The sequence below is a fragment of the Gopherus evgoodei genome, chromosome 3 (genome assembly GCF_007399415.2).
Source record: "Gopherus evgoodei ecotype Sinaloan lineage chromosome 3, rGopEvg1_v1.p, whole genome shotgun sequence".
NCBI lineage: Eukaryota > Metazoa > Chordata > Testudines > Testudinidae > Gopherus > Gopherus evgoodei.
In genome coordinates, this window is record NC_044324.1 from 44,460,552 (window position 1) to 44,478,126 (window position 17,575).

Here is a 17,575-nt window from a genome sequence, read left to right on the forward strand (position 1 = left end):
TATTCCTCTGTCCTATTCCAGTAATCATTGCAAGAGGGACAAGGGCAGACATGGCAGAGCTACAGCTCTACCCACTTCCTCAGCATGAGAACCACTTCCATGGACCCTGTTTACCCAACTTGTGGCCAAAGGTGCAACTGAGGCAGTGTGGCCAGGAAAGGGGCAGAGTCCTTACCTGCTCAGCCATGTTACTGTTAAGAACAACCTAGTCTACTGGGATTTCATTAGAGTAGGACTGTGCCAGTTTTTAAACCTAATATAAATTATTTGCAAACAGTTTATAAAGTTCTGATACAGCACCAAGGTTCTGCAAGTCTCCTAAAATGAAGAGGAAGGACGTAGTTGGGGCACTAGCATAGGATTTAATAAGAGCAAGGCATTCCATGTATCCTTGGGCAAGTCACTTAAAGCACAAGGGATAATAGCACTTCCCTATCTCACAGGGGAACAGGGTGGGTGGCGGTGAGGAATAATGAGTTTATAAATTGTGAGATGCTCAGACATTACAGTACTAGTGGGCAACTAGAATGCTGTGAGACAGGACTGCACATCTGAACTGCAATACGTAGATGTACTAATTTCTGAATATGTTGCTCTGTCACACATTTTTTGTAAGAGACAAGATCTCCCCCTCCCACCCACCCAAACTCAATCCACTCCACCTTAAACAAGTAGGCAAGCTACCAGCTGATGAGATTGCAAAGAGTTACTGACTCAAAACCAGCAATTTTGATCACATAGGAGATCTCCATTACTAGCCTGCCTGTGAACACACCGCCTTCCCAATATCAGCTTCAATAGCCAGACAAGTGTCTGACCAAACTATCACACTGGGCAAGCTATATCTAAGATTTCGAGAGGGGTCCACACCTCCATTTGAAGTGTTTTAGGGGCCTGCCCATGAAAAAAGGTTGCAAACCACTGCTCTAGAGATGTTTTAAGGAGAGAGGTGCTATCCTTGATCCTTGTAGCAAAACTGCCCAACATATGGCTCAGAAACTAAATTCAACTTGCTTGTATCTGTGGCCTTTGGGACATTTTTATTAATAATGGAAGCTACATTCTGAAGTTTCTAGGCTGCAAAAAGCCTTCCAGATATGAACCAATGCAGTGATGCTGTTGCGAGTCTACAGATAGCTTCAGACAATGTTAAGGCACCTGTCTTCTATTAACTTAATTGGAGCATAAAATTTGAAATCCAAAACACTTCATTAGAGGTCACTAATCGTCTTAGTGAATTAAACAAAAGAGGGATTGGATTAAAACCACAGAGATAAGAATTTTAAGTTATTGCAAGGAAGAACAGGAGACACATGAAAGAGGGAAGTAGTGATGGTGTCTCAGTGGGTATATTTTCTTCAATTGACACTGTATTAACAGGCACTTATTCAAGCCCAGATTCCACCCTTGATTCCTGTACATTTCCCACAGATAATCAGTGAGCATCATGTTGATAGATGGTAGTATATAATCAAATTTATACCCCATAAACTGCCACAATTAGTGGCCCTCTCCACTGAAGGTAAGATATTGCCCTATACACTCCAGGCACCAGGGGGTGGAGGGGGATGATGAAAAAAAAATGCTGAGACCGCTTGCTGCTGCAGAATTGTTCCATTCCTTCTGCAGTATTTGAGAGTGAGCAGCTGGTACCTCTTAATACAAGGCTGCTTCTGTCCTACTAAAGAGAGGGCATGCTGGGTGGACCAAAGCTGCAAGCAAAGTCCTTCTCCTGCACAGCTTCAGGAAAGGAACAGATAGCTAGGACAGTGGAAAAAAGGGGAGCAAAAGAAAAAAAAGGTGGCAGTAAAATCAGAAACTTGTAAAATGGCTGATTAAAGGATCCACTTGGAGCCACTCATTAGATAGGAAGAGATGTGTGCTGTTAAGCTTTCCCCATGGGTGCTGGTTTTTCAAACACCAAAGCTCTTAAGATATATTAGAAGACAGGGAGGTAATTCATTATTCTAATTGAATGCTGACTGCAACAACAGGAAGGCCACTTGCGAAAGTAGCTATCAGATACTGCTCTGGGCAAATGTGATGCCTTACTCCACATGCAGTGGAGATGACAGTCAACTGTTTAAAGTAGCATGGATATTTAGTAAGGCTATTGATTAACCATACACTTAACTCATGTGATTAACTGGAAAAAACAATTGATTAAAACTGATTGTATTCTATTGCATAACAGTGCAATTAAAGTGAAATTTATTAAATATTTTGGATGTCTTTCTACATTTTAAAATATACTAATTTCACTTGCAACAGAATACAGTGCTCTTTATAAATATTTGCATTCTAAAAACAAAATTAGAATTTTTCTATTCACCTCATGCAAGTACTGTAGTACAATCTCTGTATCGTGAAAGCACAACTTACAAATGTAGATTTTTTTTTTGCTGCAAAACTGCACTCAAACAAAACAATGTAAAACTTTAGGGCGTATAAGTCCACTCAGTCCTATTTCTTGTTCAGCCATTCATGAAGACAAACAAGTTTGGTTACATTTACTGGAGATAATGCGACTGCTTATTATTTACATCAGAAAGTGAGAACAGGCGCTCACACTTTTGTAGTCTGCATTGCAAAGTATTTACGTACCAGATATGCTAAACATTCATATACCCCTTCATGCTTCAGCCACCACTCCAGAGGCCATGCTCGTGACACTCGTTAAAAAAACAATACGTTAATTGTGTGACTGATCTCCTTCGGGGAGAACTATGTCTCCTGCTCTGTTTTACCCACATTCTGCCATATATTTCATGTTATAGCAGTCTTGGATGATGACCCAGCACGTTAGTTTTAAAAACACTTCCACTGCAGATTTGACAAAACACAGTAGATAGCAATGTGAGATTTCTAAAGATAGCTACGGCACTCGACCCAAGGTTTCAGAAGTGCCTTCCAAATTCAAAGAGGAACTAGGTGTGGAGAATGCTTTCAGGAGTCTTAAAAGAGCAACAATCTGATGCGGAAACTATAGAACCCTAACCACCAAAAAAGAAAAATCAACCTTCTGTTGGTGGCATCTGACTCAGGTGATGAAAATGAACATGCATTGGTCCACACTGATTTGGATCATTATTGAGCAGAACCTGTCATCAGCATGGACGCACGTCCTCTGGAATGGTGGCTGAAGCATGAAGGGACATAGGAATCTTTAGGGCATTTGGCAAAGAAATATCTTGTGACGCTGGCTACAACTGTCCCATGTGATCCAACTCCTGTTCTCACTTTCAGGTGACATTGTGAACAAGATGCAGGCAGCATGATCTCCAGCAAATGTAAACAAATTTGTTTGTCTGAGCAATTGGCAGAACAAGATGTAGGACTGAGCGGACTTGTAGGCTCTAAAGTTTTACATTGTTCTGGTTTTGAATGCAGGGTTGTTGTTTAAACTTAATTCTACATTTGTAAATTCAACTTTCATGATAAAGAAATTGCACTACAGTACTTGCAACTGAAAGATCTCTTGTTTTTTTACAGTGTAAATATTTGTAATCAAATATAAACTGAGCACTGTACACTTTGTATTTGGTGTTATAACTGAAATCAATGTATTTTAAAATGTAGAAAACATCCAAAATATTTAAATAAATGGTATTCTATTATTGTTTAATCACACAATTTTTTAAAATCGCTTGTCAGCCCTAGTATTTAGTGAAGTCTTGCTTAGCTAGGAACTCAAGATTCCCAGTGACTTCAACTGGGAGTCCTCACACCACAGGAAGATAGATACATACTGGGAGTGTCACTCTATGCCTTAGATTTGCTTGTAGACTTTTAAAAGTCACCCACTTCAGAGGCGCCCCACCTGTCTTTCAGAAGTATCAGCAATGTCTCAAGCTGTTGAGGTAAACAAGGTAGGCTTCCCCACGCCACTTCAAACAAATCCCACTGGCACCTCCCCAGGGTCTAGCAAAACCCTCCAGCTGTGAAGCAACTAGAAACCCATATTCATCTATTTTGATATCCTACAGACTTGCAAGAGTAGAGCTAGAACCTGTGGACTGACAAAACCTGCATTGTAGTTCGATGTTCTCCCATTAGTAGTAGTTTTGCAATTTACAGCAAAGACAGCTTAATCTGCAGAGAAGAACACTGCTTAAATTTCTGCCTTGTGACCTTTGAAATGGGTGTTTAAGAACTGTGGCCATAAGCAAGTGGAATTTTGTCTGCCTCCGCCCCATACTAGGCTGTCACATCTAAAGCTTGTATCATATCATACTTGTATTTATTATGTAGGTTAATGTTCCCACCAACCTTGGGAATTGTAGGTTTCCATTCTACCTGAGTTTCTTAAATAAACACAAAACTCAGGAGTTTAAGGTTTCGCGCACAACCTTGCCAGACCAATTCATCCTCAGAGAAGGGATTATTATTTAGGCCTGTTTAGTTTACTTTCCTATCAAGGCTGTCTGTGTGATTTAGGATATGGACATGTCCCCTAGAAAATGAAGTCTCTTACCTAATTACCATTAGGTACTGGTGACATGAGTTCTTACCTACTTTAATACATGCAACTCAGTTAAACTAGTAGGTTCCATAGCCAAGCTATTACCAGTCACCTACGTCAGCTACTTCCTCCTTCTGTAGTGTATTTTAAAAAAAGTGTTTAGTTTAATGAAATCGCTTAAGATATGAACAATTAAACAGTTTATTCAGGCATTCTTGCACTTTACAGCTGGAATTCTGGGAACTCAAAAACAACATCTTTGCCAGTGAGCTTCTTGTAGACACCAGAAAATGTTTCCACCTGGAAAGAAAGTCAAGTTTAACAGTATTAGTTTACTTTAAATGGGTTTTATAAAAGCTGCATGTTCTACTGTACAGTTCAGATATACTATAGTATGTTTCAAGTTGCACCCTGCAAAGTTTCTCCTCAGTACTTGTCTAGAGACTAAGAGGTTATAAAAATATATAGGATGCTGTCCTTGTCAGCTCTAGAACCAGAGACAGGCTTGCTCTTCGACATTGGAAGGGGATTGTACACCACTGCACTTAGAGCTATGCTCTCATATACCACTTGGACAGAGCCACTAGTAACCTCAATGGACGACCAAATTGGTGAAGATGTCAGATGCATTCAAGAACTAATTTAGTCTAGCATTCAAAATTATGTTACTCCAAGTTTGATTTGGATAGTTTAAGTTATTGCTAAGAAATCCTATATTAAACAGGAAAGGATAGGCTTCCCACTCATTTTAAACAAGTTTTCTTTAAGTTAGGTACAGGACCGCTGTTTCTCTTTCATTGCCGCCACCAAAAAAAGAAAAAAAAAGTCTGCGGGGTGGCTGAAGCCAAGGTGCAAACTTTCAGCTAATGGGACTCCCTGCGCTGCAGACGTGTTCGGGGAGTGGAGTGCGTGCCCTGGCTAGCAAGGGGGAGGGGGAAGAAGAGATATGGGAGGGCAGCCAGGGCTTCCTTCAGCCAAGGCACTCACCACTCAGCTCCTCCCACCGCGCCGCGTGCCGGGAGGGCTCTGTGCCGCTCTGGTTGGCAGGGAGGGAAGGACGCGGGCTGCCGGGCTTGCTACAGACCTGGCACCGGCTGGGGCAGACGGAGCGTGCAGCCCACTCCCAGCAGGATGCTCCCCCTCCTCTGCACCATCGCCCCCTACAGGGCAGCCAGAGCAGCAAAAAAAAAAAAAAAAAAGGGCAGCCATGCTGCCCTGGGATTGGATGGAATGCCACCCCTTAGAATCTGCCACCCCAAGCACAAGCTTGCTTGGCTGGTGCCTGGAGCCGGCCCTGGTTATGTACCAGCACTAATCAAGCCACATTTCCTGAAAAAATTAGACTAAGTGAAATACTAAATAGACAGACAATTCTTCCATACAGCAATTACTTCCCAGAATTCTTTATGTGGGAGATGATAATGTTCTGCAGAACATTAAGACTCAACCCATTAATCAATCATATAGATTTGCCAGAACAGACTCAGACTTTCAGAGCTGTTCAATCCACAAGGCAGCTGAAAATGAGCCACACAGCTATGTTGCCTCCCCACCCCATTATGTACCTTGGCTTTGAAGATTAAGTCTTTAATTCTAAATAAAAAGCCCATCTTCTACCACTCATACTAAGGGAGCAAGTAGGAAAAAGGTCACCACAAATCAGCTAGCCAAGAGTGTAAAGCAATCAAGAGCAGTCAAACTAAAGTTTGATTTTAAACCTTCTATTAGCATCTCCTTAGTCCAAAATGTAATTAAAAATCAGAGCATAGTTCTCACACCCTTGCCACTGCAGCAGTTTTGAGTTTTACACTCAGCTTTATGACTCATCACAACCCTTGTGTTACAGAGAAGAGTATAAAGTTAGTTCCTTACCTTGTGTTCAACATTATTCTGTTGTGCTTTGTCCAAATGGACCTTTATGAGTCTGCTGCCATCTAGTTTCACGCGGATTCTCTTGCCCACAATTTCACTAGGGAAGACCAGATCTTCGAGAATGGCATCATGCACTGCAGTAAGTGTACGGCTGAAATGCAATATTTTAATGAATTAAACCAGTCACTCTCAAACTTTTGCACTGGTGACCCTTTTCACACAGCAAGCCCCTGAGTGCAATCCCCTCTTATAAATTAAAAAACACTTTTTTATATATTGAACACCATTATAAATGCTGGATGCAGAGCAGGGTTGAGGTGGAGGCTGACAGCTTGCGACCCCCTATGTAATAACCTCGCATGCCGCTGAGGGGTTCTGACCCCAAGTTTTAAACCTTCAAGGGGTTGGCAAGTTTAGTCTGACAAGTATAAAACATACTTCCCCTATAATCTGCCGACGAGATACTACCACAATTCCTGGGATAAAGGAATGTACGGGCGGATAAATAAACTGTTAACATGAATTACCACCATATCAACAAGTTAGTTGTGACCATGCCACAATTCATCTCAGAAGCTATTCCAGGAGCCAGAAACATGGCAGTACAAAATAAAACTGAGCAGTCTGTAGAGAAAAGTCATATCTGAGACTTTACTATTTCTATCGATGCTTGACTATTAAGTGTAAGCAAGTTATATTTATATAAGTTATCACGTTTATATACAGTACCACCTGTAAGTGTGACCAATACTTCCTCATATGAAGAATTTGAGTGATACTACTTAAGAGTATTTACTGCATTAAGTTAAGATGTGCCAATTGGTCATTTTAGCAAAAATATTGGGTTATTCCCCTCCAATGCCCTACTTGAAGTGTTAGAAATGATTCTGTAATGGACAACAGACTCATATCTAGCAGGAGCTGTAGAACATCATCTGCAGTTTTAAAGGAATTATAATGCAAGTACCCCCCGATACAGCCCTATTGCTGCAGTGTCTGATAGAGTTCTCTCTACATCTTAGACCACAAAAAATTCCATTAAGTGTCCTATGAAGTTCTTTGAATACCCATTTACATATATTCCAAAATCAATGTATAAATTATCCTTGACATTACAATTACAGTGAAACTGATTGTATCCCAGAATGAAACCAACACGAAGTGCAAATTACTCAGTGAACATAGACCGTCCACAATTTCAATCAGAACAACTAGCAAGAGAAAAATGTTTAACAGAAGCAAACTGTTGCTTAGATTTGAACATAGAGAGCCAACGACACTATTTTTGAGTGATTAAATTCTGACTCGGGGTGGAAAAAGTCAGTTTAAAATAAAAAAAAAAAACCACACACTCACCGCGTTATAGGTGAGACCACGTTATATCGGACTTGCTTTGCCTCCCCTCCCCTCCCCCAGTTCCCTAACCTTCCCCTCCATAGACCACCATCCCTAATCACCCCCAGGAGCCCAGCCCCTATCCGCCCCTCCCAGCGCCCTGACAGACACTCATCTGCTCCGCTTCCAACAACCGCTGCTGCTCGGCCCCAGTCTGCTCCACCCTGCCAGCTCCCAGCCACAGCGCTCCGCTTCCTGCCAGCGAGTGCAGGGAGGTTGGGGAAAGGACGCCCCCTGTACTCACCTGTGGCAGGAAGCGGAGCGCCACGGCTGGGAGCTGGCAGAGTGGAGCGGGCTGAGGCCGGGCTGCTCTGCTTCCGCTGGTGAGTGCAGGGGGGGCGGGAATCCCTTCCCCCAAGTGACACGGCTGAAACCAGGGGCAAGGGAAACAGAGTGGGCTTCTCCCGGCCCCCCGTTAATCCCCCAGGCCACTCTGGGACTGTGGGGTCCCCAAAAGTGCCCTCCTACAGCTTCTATCCCCGACTCTGGGGAGGGGGGAGCCCCTGACCGCTCGAGACCTTCTGCCCCTTATCAAACCCCTCAGCCATGGCCTGGCCCAACACCCTTAACACACTGCTCAGAGTGGCATGTCAGAGCTTTACCATGTTGTATGCAAACCTGTGTTCTATTGGGTCGCGTTATATCGGGGTAGAGGTGTATGTGCACCAATACAGAGATGGTGTGTGGTGAGGCTGGGACCAAAGGGTTCAGAATTTGGGAGGGGGCTCAGGGCTGGGGTATGGGGAGTGAGGACTCTGGAGGGGGCTCAGGACTGGGATAGAGGGTTTGGGTTCCGGGGAGGTGAGGACTCCAGCTGGGGGTGCAGGCTCTGGGGTGGAGCTGGGGATGAGAGGTCTGGGAAGCAGTCTGCCCCAGGGGAAGGAGCAAGGATGCCTCTTCCCACCTGCGTGGCCCTTGATATCCTGCTGCACAGCCACGCAGCTTAGAGAGAACTTAGCTAGCATGTAATTCCTGGACTGAATTCTCTGCAGTACAGATGAAGAGTTAGTGTCCATTCCCTGGATGTTCATCTGTTCCAAGGCTAGCATTACAAGTTATTGGGACAGGAACCCAACCCAACCCACTTAAGTTACTCAGTTTACATACATTGCCTCATTGTGGGCATCTCAGAAAACAATCTTAAGGACCGTGGCTGGGCAGACCAAAAAACAGAAGTTAGTTATTTGTAATTAATTGCTTTTGGCAAATATTTTGAGAACAACTACTGGAAAAAGACTGCTGGATGTAGATGGAAAGATTGGGAAAATGTGTATAACATATTCAGAATGCACTGTCAGTTTCCAGGTAAGGCCAGAAACTAGGCAAATCAAGCACTTAAAAATACATCAAAATCTCAGAATTGACAACTAAGCCAATGTGGTAGAACATAGTCCTCACTGCTATCTCACAGCCATTCTAGAACTGCCAGATTAGAAAGTGACAGTAGTAAAGTTTCTGAAACACATTGAGGGATTGATTTTTTAAGGGAATCAACCTGAATATTGAAGATGCAAGGAAGTATGGGATGATAAAGGGCACTATTCATACCTTAGCCTTACATGCCAAAAGGAAGAGTCTTTGCTGAGCCAGTGTCCCAGTGTATTTGCTTTGTGATCTCTCTCAGATCCTTTACATATGATCAAAATGGCATTCATGCCAGTCACATAAGAGGAATGGCACACACTTCAACAACATAAGATTTATTTACCTCCTGGGACGCTTTTGCTTGTTTTTTGTACGGCTTTTCCTTGTTGGTTTGGGCAAAATCCTTCTCTGTGAAACAAAGTGATAACAAGCCTCATGAAACATTTAGTCAACATCCTCAGAATAAGAGACGTTCAGATTTGAAGTCATAAATATGACATCCTTTCAAGGGTTACCATTCTCCTGCAGAAGTCCCACAGTTGTTTCCACATAACATCAAGGAATGCTCAAGGAATACCCCAAATCACACCCTAATTATAGAAGTTGAGCTTTATGATAAGTCAATTTCTGTAGTGCAATGCTGAAGCCTCAAACTTAAATTCTCATGCCCAATATGTTCATTGGGAAGAAGGAAAGGTTTGGGGAGAAGAATTAGCTTTTAGCTTTGTTAAATACAAAGATAATATTTCACCCACATGGGGAAGCGGGGGAAAAAGGGGAGAGAATCTTTTCTAGAAATAGTTGCTAAAGAACACTTCCAGGGAGTTTTGCCCACTGTGATTTCCCCGCTAGATTATTCTTGAGATTGTTATTAATCTGCTCCTGGTGTCAGTTCTTTGGACACCTATGCTATGTCTACATGAGGAAGTTGTAAAAGTTTGAATAAAGGGATACTTACACTGATTTTGTTAACCTTGTGCAGACTGTCCATGTGGACACATTATGTTAGTTTAAAAGTGGGTTACTTTGGTTTAGGTCAATGTTTCCCAAACTTGGGACGCCGCTTGTTTAGGGAACGCCCCTGACAGGCTGGGCCAATTTGTTTACCTGCCACGTCTGCAGGTCCGGCCGAGCATGGCTCCCACTGGCTGCAGTTCACCACTCCAGGCCAATGGGAGCTGCTGGAAGCAGTGGCCAGCATGTCCCTCAGCCCATGCCGCTTTCAACAGCTCCCATTGGCCTGAAGCAGCAAACCATGGCCAGTGGGAGCCGTGCTCAGCCGGACCTGCGGACGTGGCAGGTAAACAAATTGGCCCGGCCTGCCAGGGGCTTTCCCTAAACAAGTGGCGTCCCAAGTTTGGGAAACACTGGTTTAGCTTAATAGTTTTAATGGATTTTCGTTGAGCTTAAAAGGATTCTTAAGTTAGACTGTCCACACAGAAGTCTACACCAGTTTAAAAAAAAAAAATCAGCATAAAACATCCCTTTAGTTAAGCCAGTGCAACTCATCATAGGCAAGCTTGTCTTATGTTGTGAGAAGTTTCATTGTTTAACCAGGAAGGTAGGAGTTCTAGGGCTAATCTTCACTATGGGGAGATCACTGCTGCTGCAATCAATTCAGCAGGGATTGATTTAGTGGGTCTAGTGAAGAAAGACCTGCTAAATTGACGGCAGAACGCTCTCTGGTCGAGCCCAGTACTCCAGCTCTCCAAGAAGAGCAAGGGAAGTTGACTAGAGAGAGTCTCCCATCGATGCAATGCAGTGAAGACCGGGGTAAGTCAACTTAAGTTATGTTGATGGAGTAGCATGTTCACGTAGCTAGAGTAACATAACTTAGGTTGACTTACCTCCATAGCGAAGACAAGCCTTCTGAGCCTTGGCTCCAATATTGCAGTATCCAGAACTGTCATGCTTGCTAACGCCAAGCCACTACCACTGAAGACAAATGTTCTAAAGTACTCCACAAACAGTGGTATGATTTGTTATATTCCTTTAAAACATGTCACCCTTTTTATACCATTAAAGATTTCAATACTTAACGGTGTTATACATGTGTTATTGTGTTACGTGATAGTTTGAGTCTAATGATAGCTTTGTCTAATGAGTATGAGAGCCCAATGTTTAAAGTAGAGGATTAGCAGAGGCATTTCATTTTGCAGAATATACCCAGTCACACATGAATTCAGTTAAGGTATTTTGATCCTTTTAAACCACAATACAAAAATAATGGACCTCTTCTTCCCTTCATAGCTGAAGGGTAGCCTTCATAACTATTAAGAAAACACACATGAATCCATTTAAAGTTATCCTCATGGTAATAACTCCAAGATCTTGCTCTTCCTAATGCCAGCTTCCCATCCATATATTCCCCATTTCAAAAAGTTTTTCTTGGCTTAAACATGGGGGTGGGGGAGGTGTTAAGAGTAAAGGAAGTCAGATCTCACTAGCATTGCCCCATCTGAAATTAACAGTATTCCAGCCAGACTAAGATTTAGGTTCTTCCTTTTCACTTCAAGGACAGCAAATAAAACTCCCCCTCTCCCAACCACTTGTATTAAACCTTACTTTTAGTCTACTTTCACTGCAGAACAGGGGTCGGCAACCTTTCAGAAGTGGTGTGCTGAGTCATTTATTCACTCTAATTTAAGGTTTCGTGTGCCAGTAATACATTTTAATGTTTTTAGAAGGTCTCTTTCTAAAAGTCTACAATATATAACTAAACTATTGTTGTATGTAGAGTAAATAAGGTTTTTAAAATGTTTAAGAAGCTTCACTTAAAATGCTAGGACCGAGGCAGTGTGTGTGCCACTGAAAATCGGCTCACGTGCCACCTTTGGCACACATGCCATAGGTTGCCTATCCCTGCTGCAGTGTGCAAAAATACTATGCTTACATTTTTCCTGCTTAAGTTTCATTACCTCTAGGACTCTACTCCAGTTACATGTTATTTCTCCTTTTCAGAGTATGGTTCAACCATCCTATATAGTTTTTCTCTACTGATTAAAGTAAAGTAAACTCATGCAAGCTGTTGGGACTTATGTGCAGCCACACTGACAGTGTCTAGAAAGGTATTTGAACTACTACAGCTAGAACAAAAAAACCTCACATTCGATACGTTTACCTCTCCAATCCCAACAGGTTCACAGTACCAATATGCCACACACAGTGATAAACCACAATATAATCAACTATTTACCTGAGCAATGAACACCACATGCTTGCCGCTGAATTTTTTCTCCAGCTCACGAACTAGTCGGACCTGGATCTTCTGGAAAGATTTCAGCTGAGGAACTGGTACAAAGATTATGATTGCTTTTCTACCACCCCCTACTTCAATTTCCTAAGACAGAAGACAAATAGACACTTAAGACGAAATCCATTAAACATAATAAATGGCAGTTCTCATGCAAGCTTTGCTGCAATGGATTTTGTTGCAATTGTGAATTGCTGCATGAAACGACCAGCCTTTTAACCCATTAGGCTAGTATCCCTATACGTCATGGAACTGTCACAATTACAATTCAGATTCATGGACCCTTTCAAACAGGAGAATCACACAAGCAGACATCAGTAAGTAGATTGAATTGGTCTGCAGTGCAACAGAATTGCATGGGGCTGATATTGAGATGAAGTTTCAAATAAAGTAATGTTACCCCTGTCGTACATGAAGGGTAAAAATCAACACAAACAGGTTGATCGCCTAAACACCTTCCACTAACCATCTTCCACACAAGATCTTCATACAAATATTAAAGGTAGCTTAGTCAATCACATCTATTGATTTGCCAAGATCCACACTGCTACTTCAATAGTACTTTGTATCTCTCCAAATACTTTTATAAGCACGGTAACATGAGTGTGTACTGAATGGTTTATCTCCCCAGTATGCAATCAAGTACTAAGAAGTTGATGCTTCCCTCACCAGCCTTATTGCTGGGCACAAGCTTATCCTCCAACATCATAGAATGGGACTTCAGGTCATTACTCCTTAGAGCAGTGGTGGGAAACCTACAGTGGGATGGATTGAGCCCACTGCCTAATTTCAACCAGCCTGCAGCAAATCTGTGCCACCTGCTGAAAGCCCCGAGCCTCAATGATACCCTTCCCCCCCCACCTGCCCCGTGGGGCTCGAGCTGGAGGCACTAGCTCAGCCCCTTGCGATGGAGGGGTGGGGACGGGAGGTGCCTAGAGTTGCCAGGCCATTAGAAGTCTGGTGGGCTTGGCACAGCTCCCGGAAGCGACTGGTATGTCCCTGCAGCCCCTAGGCACAGGTGCATTCAGGGAAGCTCTGTGCGCTGACCCTGTCCTGAGCTCCATCTCCAACGCATAGAGCTGTCTGGCCGTGCCTCAGCCTAGGGACATGCCGGCAACTTCCAGGAGCGGCGCAGAGCCAGGGAGCCTGCCTTAGCCCCGTCAACTGAGAGCCTCCTGAGGTAAGTGCCACCCAGCCTGAGCCTGCATCCCAGCATAGCTACCCCAGCCTCCCCCCAGAGCCTGCACCCTGCATCTTCTCCCACACCCCAACCCCCTCCAGCATCCTAACTCTTTCTGAAAACCCCACAATCCTACCCACACCCCAACTCCCTACTCCAGTCCTGAGCCCACTCCCGCACTCCAAACCTCTTTGCCCCAGCGTGGAGCCCCCTCCTGCACCACAAACCCCTCATCCCCACCCCCTCCTACCCTGAACCCCTCATTTCTGACCCCACCCTAAGCCTCTCCCTCCACTGTGTGGCCTGCACTAATTTTTTTCTGTGGGTCAATGGTCACTGACAGAAAGGTTCCCCATCTCTGTCTTAGAGCTAGGCTCCCAAAAGCCACTTGAGTAGAGCCCTAGGAGACCCACCTCACTGGTTGCCATGTTGGATTTACTAAAATGCATTGTGTCCTCAGTGTTTCAAAATCTGTTCAACAATAGCTCCTCTTATCTCATTAGGAACAGCCCTCTTGGCACTAGTACTGCACTTTCCAAGAGCAAGCTTCTTGAGACAGATTCAGACCCCATTAGAAGTCAGTGTGCACACCACAGCCACTTGCCTAAAGTCCACAATTCAGTTTGCAACTTCAGATTTGTTTACTGAATTCCAGTCAATATATCTGTATAGACGCTAACAAATCTGCACCGATTAGGGCAGCAAGAATTTGCATAAGCTTTATTATTGCTTATGTACGAAGATCACCTTTGAATCTCAGATTTGCAGTGTGGGGTGGGCAAAAGAATTCGTAATTTGAATAAATTTTGTTTTGAAGTGTTTTTTTTGTTTGTTTGTTTTAAAATACAGGCCTCATGCCATTGTCACAATCACATCCTAGACTAAAAACTAAACTTTGAAGAGCTGACACTTACTCTGTGACTATGTGAGACTGGTATCTTGATCTACTCCCATTTTATATAGTCCAAGTTGGTGGTTTATTTTTTTTTTTTTAATAATGACATGAATATTATACGACATATGTTAGACATCCCAGGGCTGTTCTATAGAAATAAGACAATTCTAGTCTGCATTTCATCGATGAAGATTCTCAAATTGCAATTTCAGTGTTAGTAAAGCAAGCAAGGAGCCATTTGGATTTTCAGATCCAGTCCTGCAGACTTGGTCTGGGAAGTCAGAAATAGGTTTTATACTTATTAAATTTGATCCGTTTATCTGGAGTCAGAATTGTGGAAGCTCTAATGACATATTTTAGAGTCACTTTTCAGACTAGAACTGTATTTTAAATAAAAAAATAAAAAGCTACAGCAGTCAGCTCCAATAAACAGGGTTACAAAGCTTGAAGTATGCCTCCTCCCATTAAGTCACAACAGTATTCAGCAAGACTATCTCATGAAATCTTCCATTAATCTTTAGTTCAAACTTTTTGACCACTTGTCACATGGCATACACCAACATATTGAATTGTCAGTTGGCAACAAAGTCAGTAACCTTTTTTGGAGGGAGTGCAAGTTTTTTTTAAACCTACCTTAGCTGCTGTGATGTTCAACTCTCTCAGCTGAGCTTTTAAGTCAGAGTTCATCTCCAACTCCAGGAGAGCCTACAGAGAAGAATTAATGAGAACAAATTCTGATTACTGACAATTTTAAGTTGCCTTTTCTCTTATATCAATTTACTTTCTGATGCATTTATGTACATGCACTAGTTTGCTAAACACTAAGCAATCATCTGTTATAAAACGAGCCGTATAAATTTTTTCCAGGCAAAAACTGATCCATGGGATCAGGAACAAACACCTTAACCCTCACCACCCAAAATGGATACATCATTCACTGCAAGATTGGCTAGTTCTTACATTTCCCTCTGAAGCATAAGGCATCTGTTGCCATCAGAAGCAGAATATGAAGCAAAAAAAAAAAAAATCTGCAATTCCTAAGGAAACAGAGTTATTTGGGAAGTTTAACTTCAGTTTTGAATCAAAAGGCCAGTTTTGAAAGATGCTACAACTATACCTGTGCTTCCATTCGTTTTTTTAGTTCAAATTATTAGGTGACAGTGGAGGTAAGGACATACCTGGGAAATACCAGACTCGAATTCATCTGGCTTCTCACCATTGGGCTTCACAATCTTCGCGCTAGAACTGAACATGGCCTTTCTACAACCCAAACAGAAACATCTCAGTTGTCAGCAGACACATGACTACTAGCCACAACGCAGAGCCAAGGGCTTTCTGTTAGTTGGACACGGCAGAGATTTTAGGCCCTTCATCCGTGTGTGTCAGACCTGAGAGAAGAGGTGAGACGCTTCGCAAACCGCGCACAGTTCAAAGCGGTCACACGGGGAAAGCGAGCAGTGGAGTCACAGGTCAGACTTCTCTGGGAACAGGCTCCGGACAGAAGCAGCCTCTCCTCAGGTCCGCACCAGGACCAGCAGCGTCCTGCCCAAGCCGCGCTGCAGGGCCACGGCCTCTTCGAGGGGCACGGGTCGGGGGCTACTCCCTTCCCCCGCTGCCCGAGCCCGGCAGGAGCCCACACGCTGAGCCCATCATTCACTGAGGCGGCATCTGTACGGAACAGCCGCACTGATCCCGGGCCTGGCCAGGGGCCCCCGGCTCAGAAGCCCCACAGCCGCCCCCCCGAGCCCGGACGGAGGCCCCAGCTCTGCCCGGAGGAGACAGGCTCCGCGGAGCCGGGTGCCCTGGGGGGCCATCGGGCCGCGGGAGGCCGCTAATCGGACGCATCCCCAACCGACTCCTCCGGCCGGAGGGCCTGGTGCCCGTTCGGCGCGGTATTGCGGGGACAGCGGGTAAAACGCGACGCCGCGGCGGCGGCCTCAAGCTCCTACCTCTGTCAGCGCCGGCCTAGGAAGAGGGAGAGCTCTCGCGAGAACCGCTCAGATCCCTGCCCGGGAAGGACTCGCCCCACCCACACAGACCTGAAGCCAAACCCGGAAGAGCGGCAGTCCGGCCTATAGCGTCCCGAGCCACTTCCGCGAGCGTGAAGCCGAACAGGGGAATTCAGCTATGGGCATGGGCTCTGACTAGTGTTGCCATAGCCGGTCCGTGGCTCCAGGATGAAGCTATGGAACAGAGGATGCCGCATGCGCAGTCGACTTGCCATGGAACTATGTTTGGGCAAGAAGGCTCATCTTTTCCGTATGCAGGTGGCCCTGTGGGGCTGCCATGGCCCTGCCGCTCCTGTGCTATGTTCCTTTTTTGGCCCTTGAGCAGATTTAAATTTCTTCTATAATTTTATGTTAATTCAAGCCCGTTTCATGCTCCTGGTGTGCAAAGTTCTTACAGCTTTTCCACTGTGAATAAATCGTATATAAAGTTATTGGAGCAGGGAAACTGAATCCTGGGTCTCCCACTTCCCAGATAAGTGCTCTAACCAAGAAGCTACAGAGTCGGTCTTTCATTCAATGACTTGATTTAATCCACAGTGGAACAACTTCGGGGGGGGGGGGGTGAAGACTAAAGGACCCACCCCAATAAGATAACCTATAGCTCAGTGGTTAGAGGACTGAGGGGTGGGAAACGAGCGGCTCCAGGCACCAGCACGCCAAGCGTGTGCTTGGGGTGGCAAGCCACTGAGGGCGCTCTACTAGTTGCCGTGAGGACGGCAGGCAGGCTGCCTTCAGCAGCGTGCCTGCGGAGAGTCCGCTGGTCCCACGGCTTTGGTGGACCTCCCACAGGCATGCCTGCCGTGCTTGTTTGGCAAAATGCCTAGAGCCACCCCTGGTGGGAAAGTGTGATAATACCCATGGTTGTGTGGCACTTCCCTACAATCTGCTCTCAGCCTTGTCTGTGCCTGCTGTGTGTCAGTTCCCCAACGCCACCAACCTCTGACAACACAAGCCACTGCCTTCCAAGCCTCCAGAAGCTAGCCCTAGCTCTTTACAGATTAACAATACGTGTACACCAAACCCTGAGCCATAAATGCTAAAACTAGAGGTGTGGGGGGTGATGTCACACTCCCTGGCTTCCATCATATACTGGGTTTACAGTTTGCTTCAATGGCTCTCAGCACTCCCCCTCATTATAAAAATG

General features: G+C 44.4%; 1 protein-coding gene and 1 non-coding gene across 2 annotated transcripts; both read right to left on the reverse strand.

The window, feature by feature from the left end:
* Positions 1-4,645: 4,645 nt before the first annotated feature.
* RPS7 (ribosomal protein S7) lies at positions 4,646-16,449 on the reverse strand. The gene is made up of 7 exons (XM_030555487.1): positions 16,372-16,449; positions 15,601-15,682; positions 15,056-15,127; positions 12,291-12,434; positions 9,438-9,502; positions 6,335-6,485; positions 4,646-4,762 (listed from the first exon to the last, which is right to left on the reverse strand). Exons 2-7 carry the CDS (start codon positions 15,673-15,675, stop codon positions 4,685-4,687), a joined length of 585 nt encoding a protein of 194 aa, XP_030411347.1. The 5' UTR covers positions 15,676-15,682; positions 16,372-16,449; the 3' UTR covers positions 4,646-4,684.
* LOC115649548 lies at positions 4,865-5,074 on the reverse strand. Its single transcript, XR_003999861.1, has one exon. It is a non-coding gene; the product is annotated as a small nucleolar RNA SNORA73 family (small nucleolar RNA).
* Positions 16,450-17,575: the final 1,126 nt, after the last annotated feature.

What these genes read in the sequence shown, in the direction of transcription:
- RPS7 (XM_030555487.1), bottom strand. Translation starts at nt 15,675, where the DNA reads ATGTTCAGTTCTAGCGCGAAGATTGTGAAGCCCAATGGTGAGAAGCCA. An exon ending in TGAACATCACAGCAGCTAAG is followed by an intron (nt 12,435 to 15,055) that starts GTAGGTTTAAAA and finishes CTTCTGTCTTAG; the next exon opens with GAAATTGAAGTAGGGGGTGG. An exon ending in AAGCAAAAGCGTCCCAGGAG is followed by an intron (nt 6,486 to 9,437) that starts GTAAATAAATCT and finishes ATTGCATTTCAG; the next exon opens with CCGTACACTTACTGCAGTGC.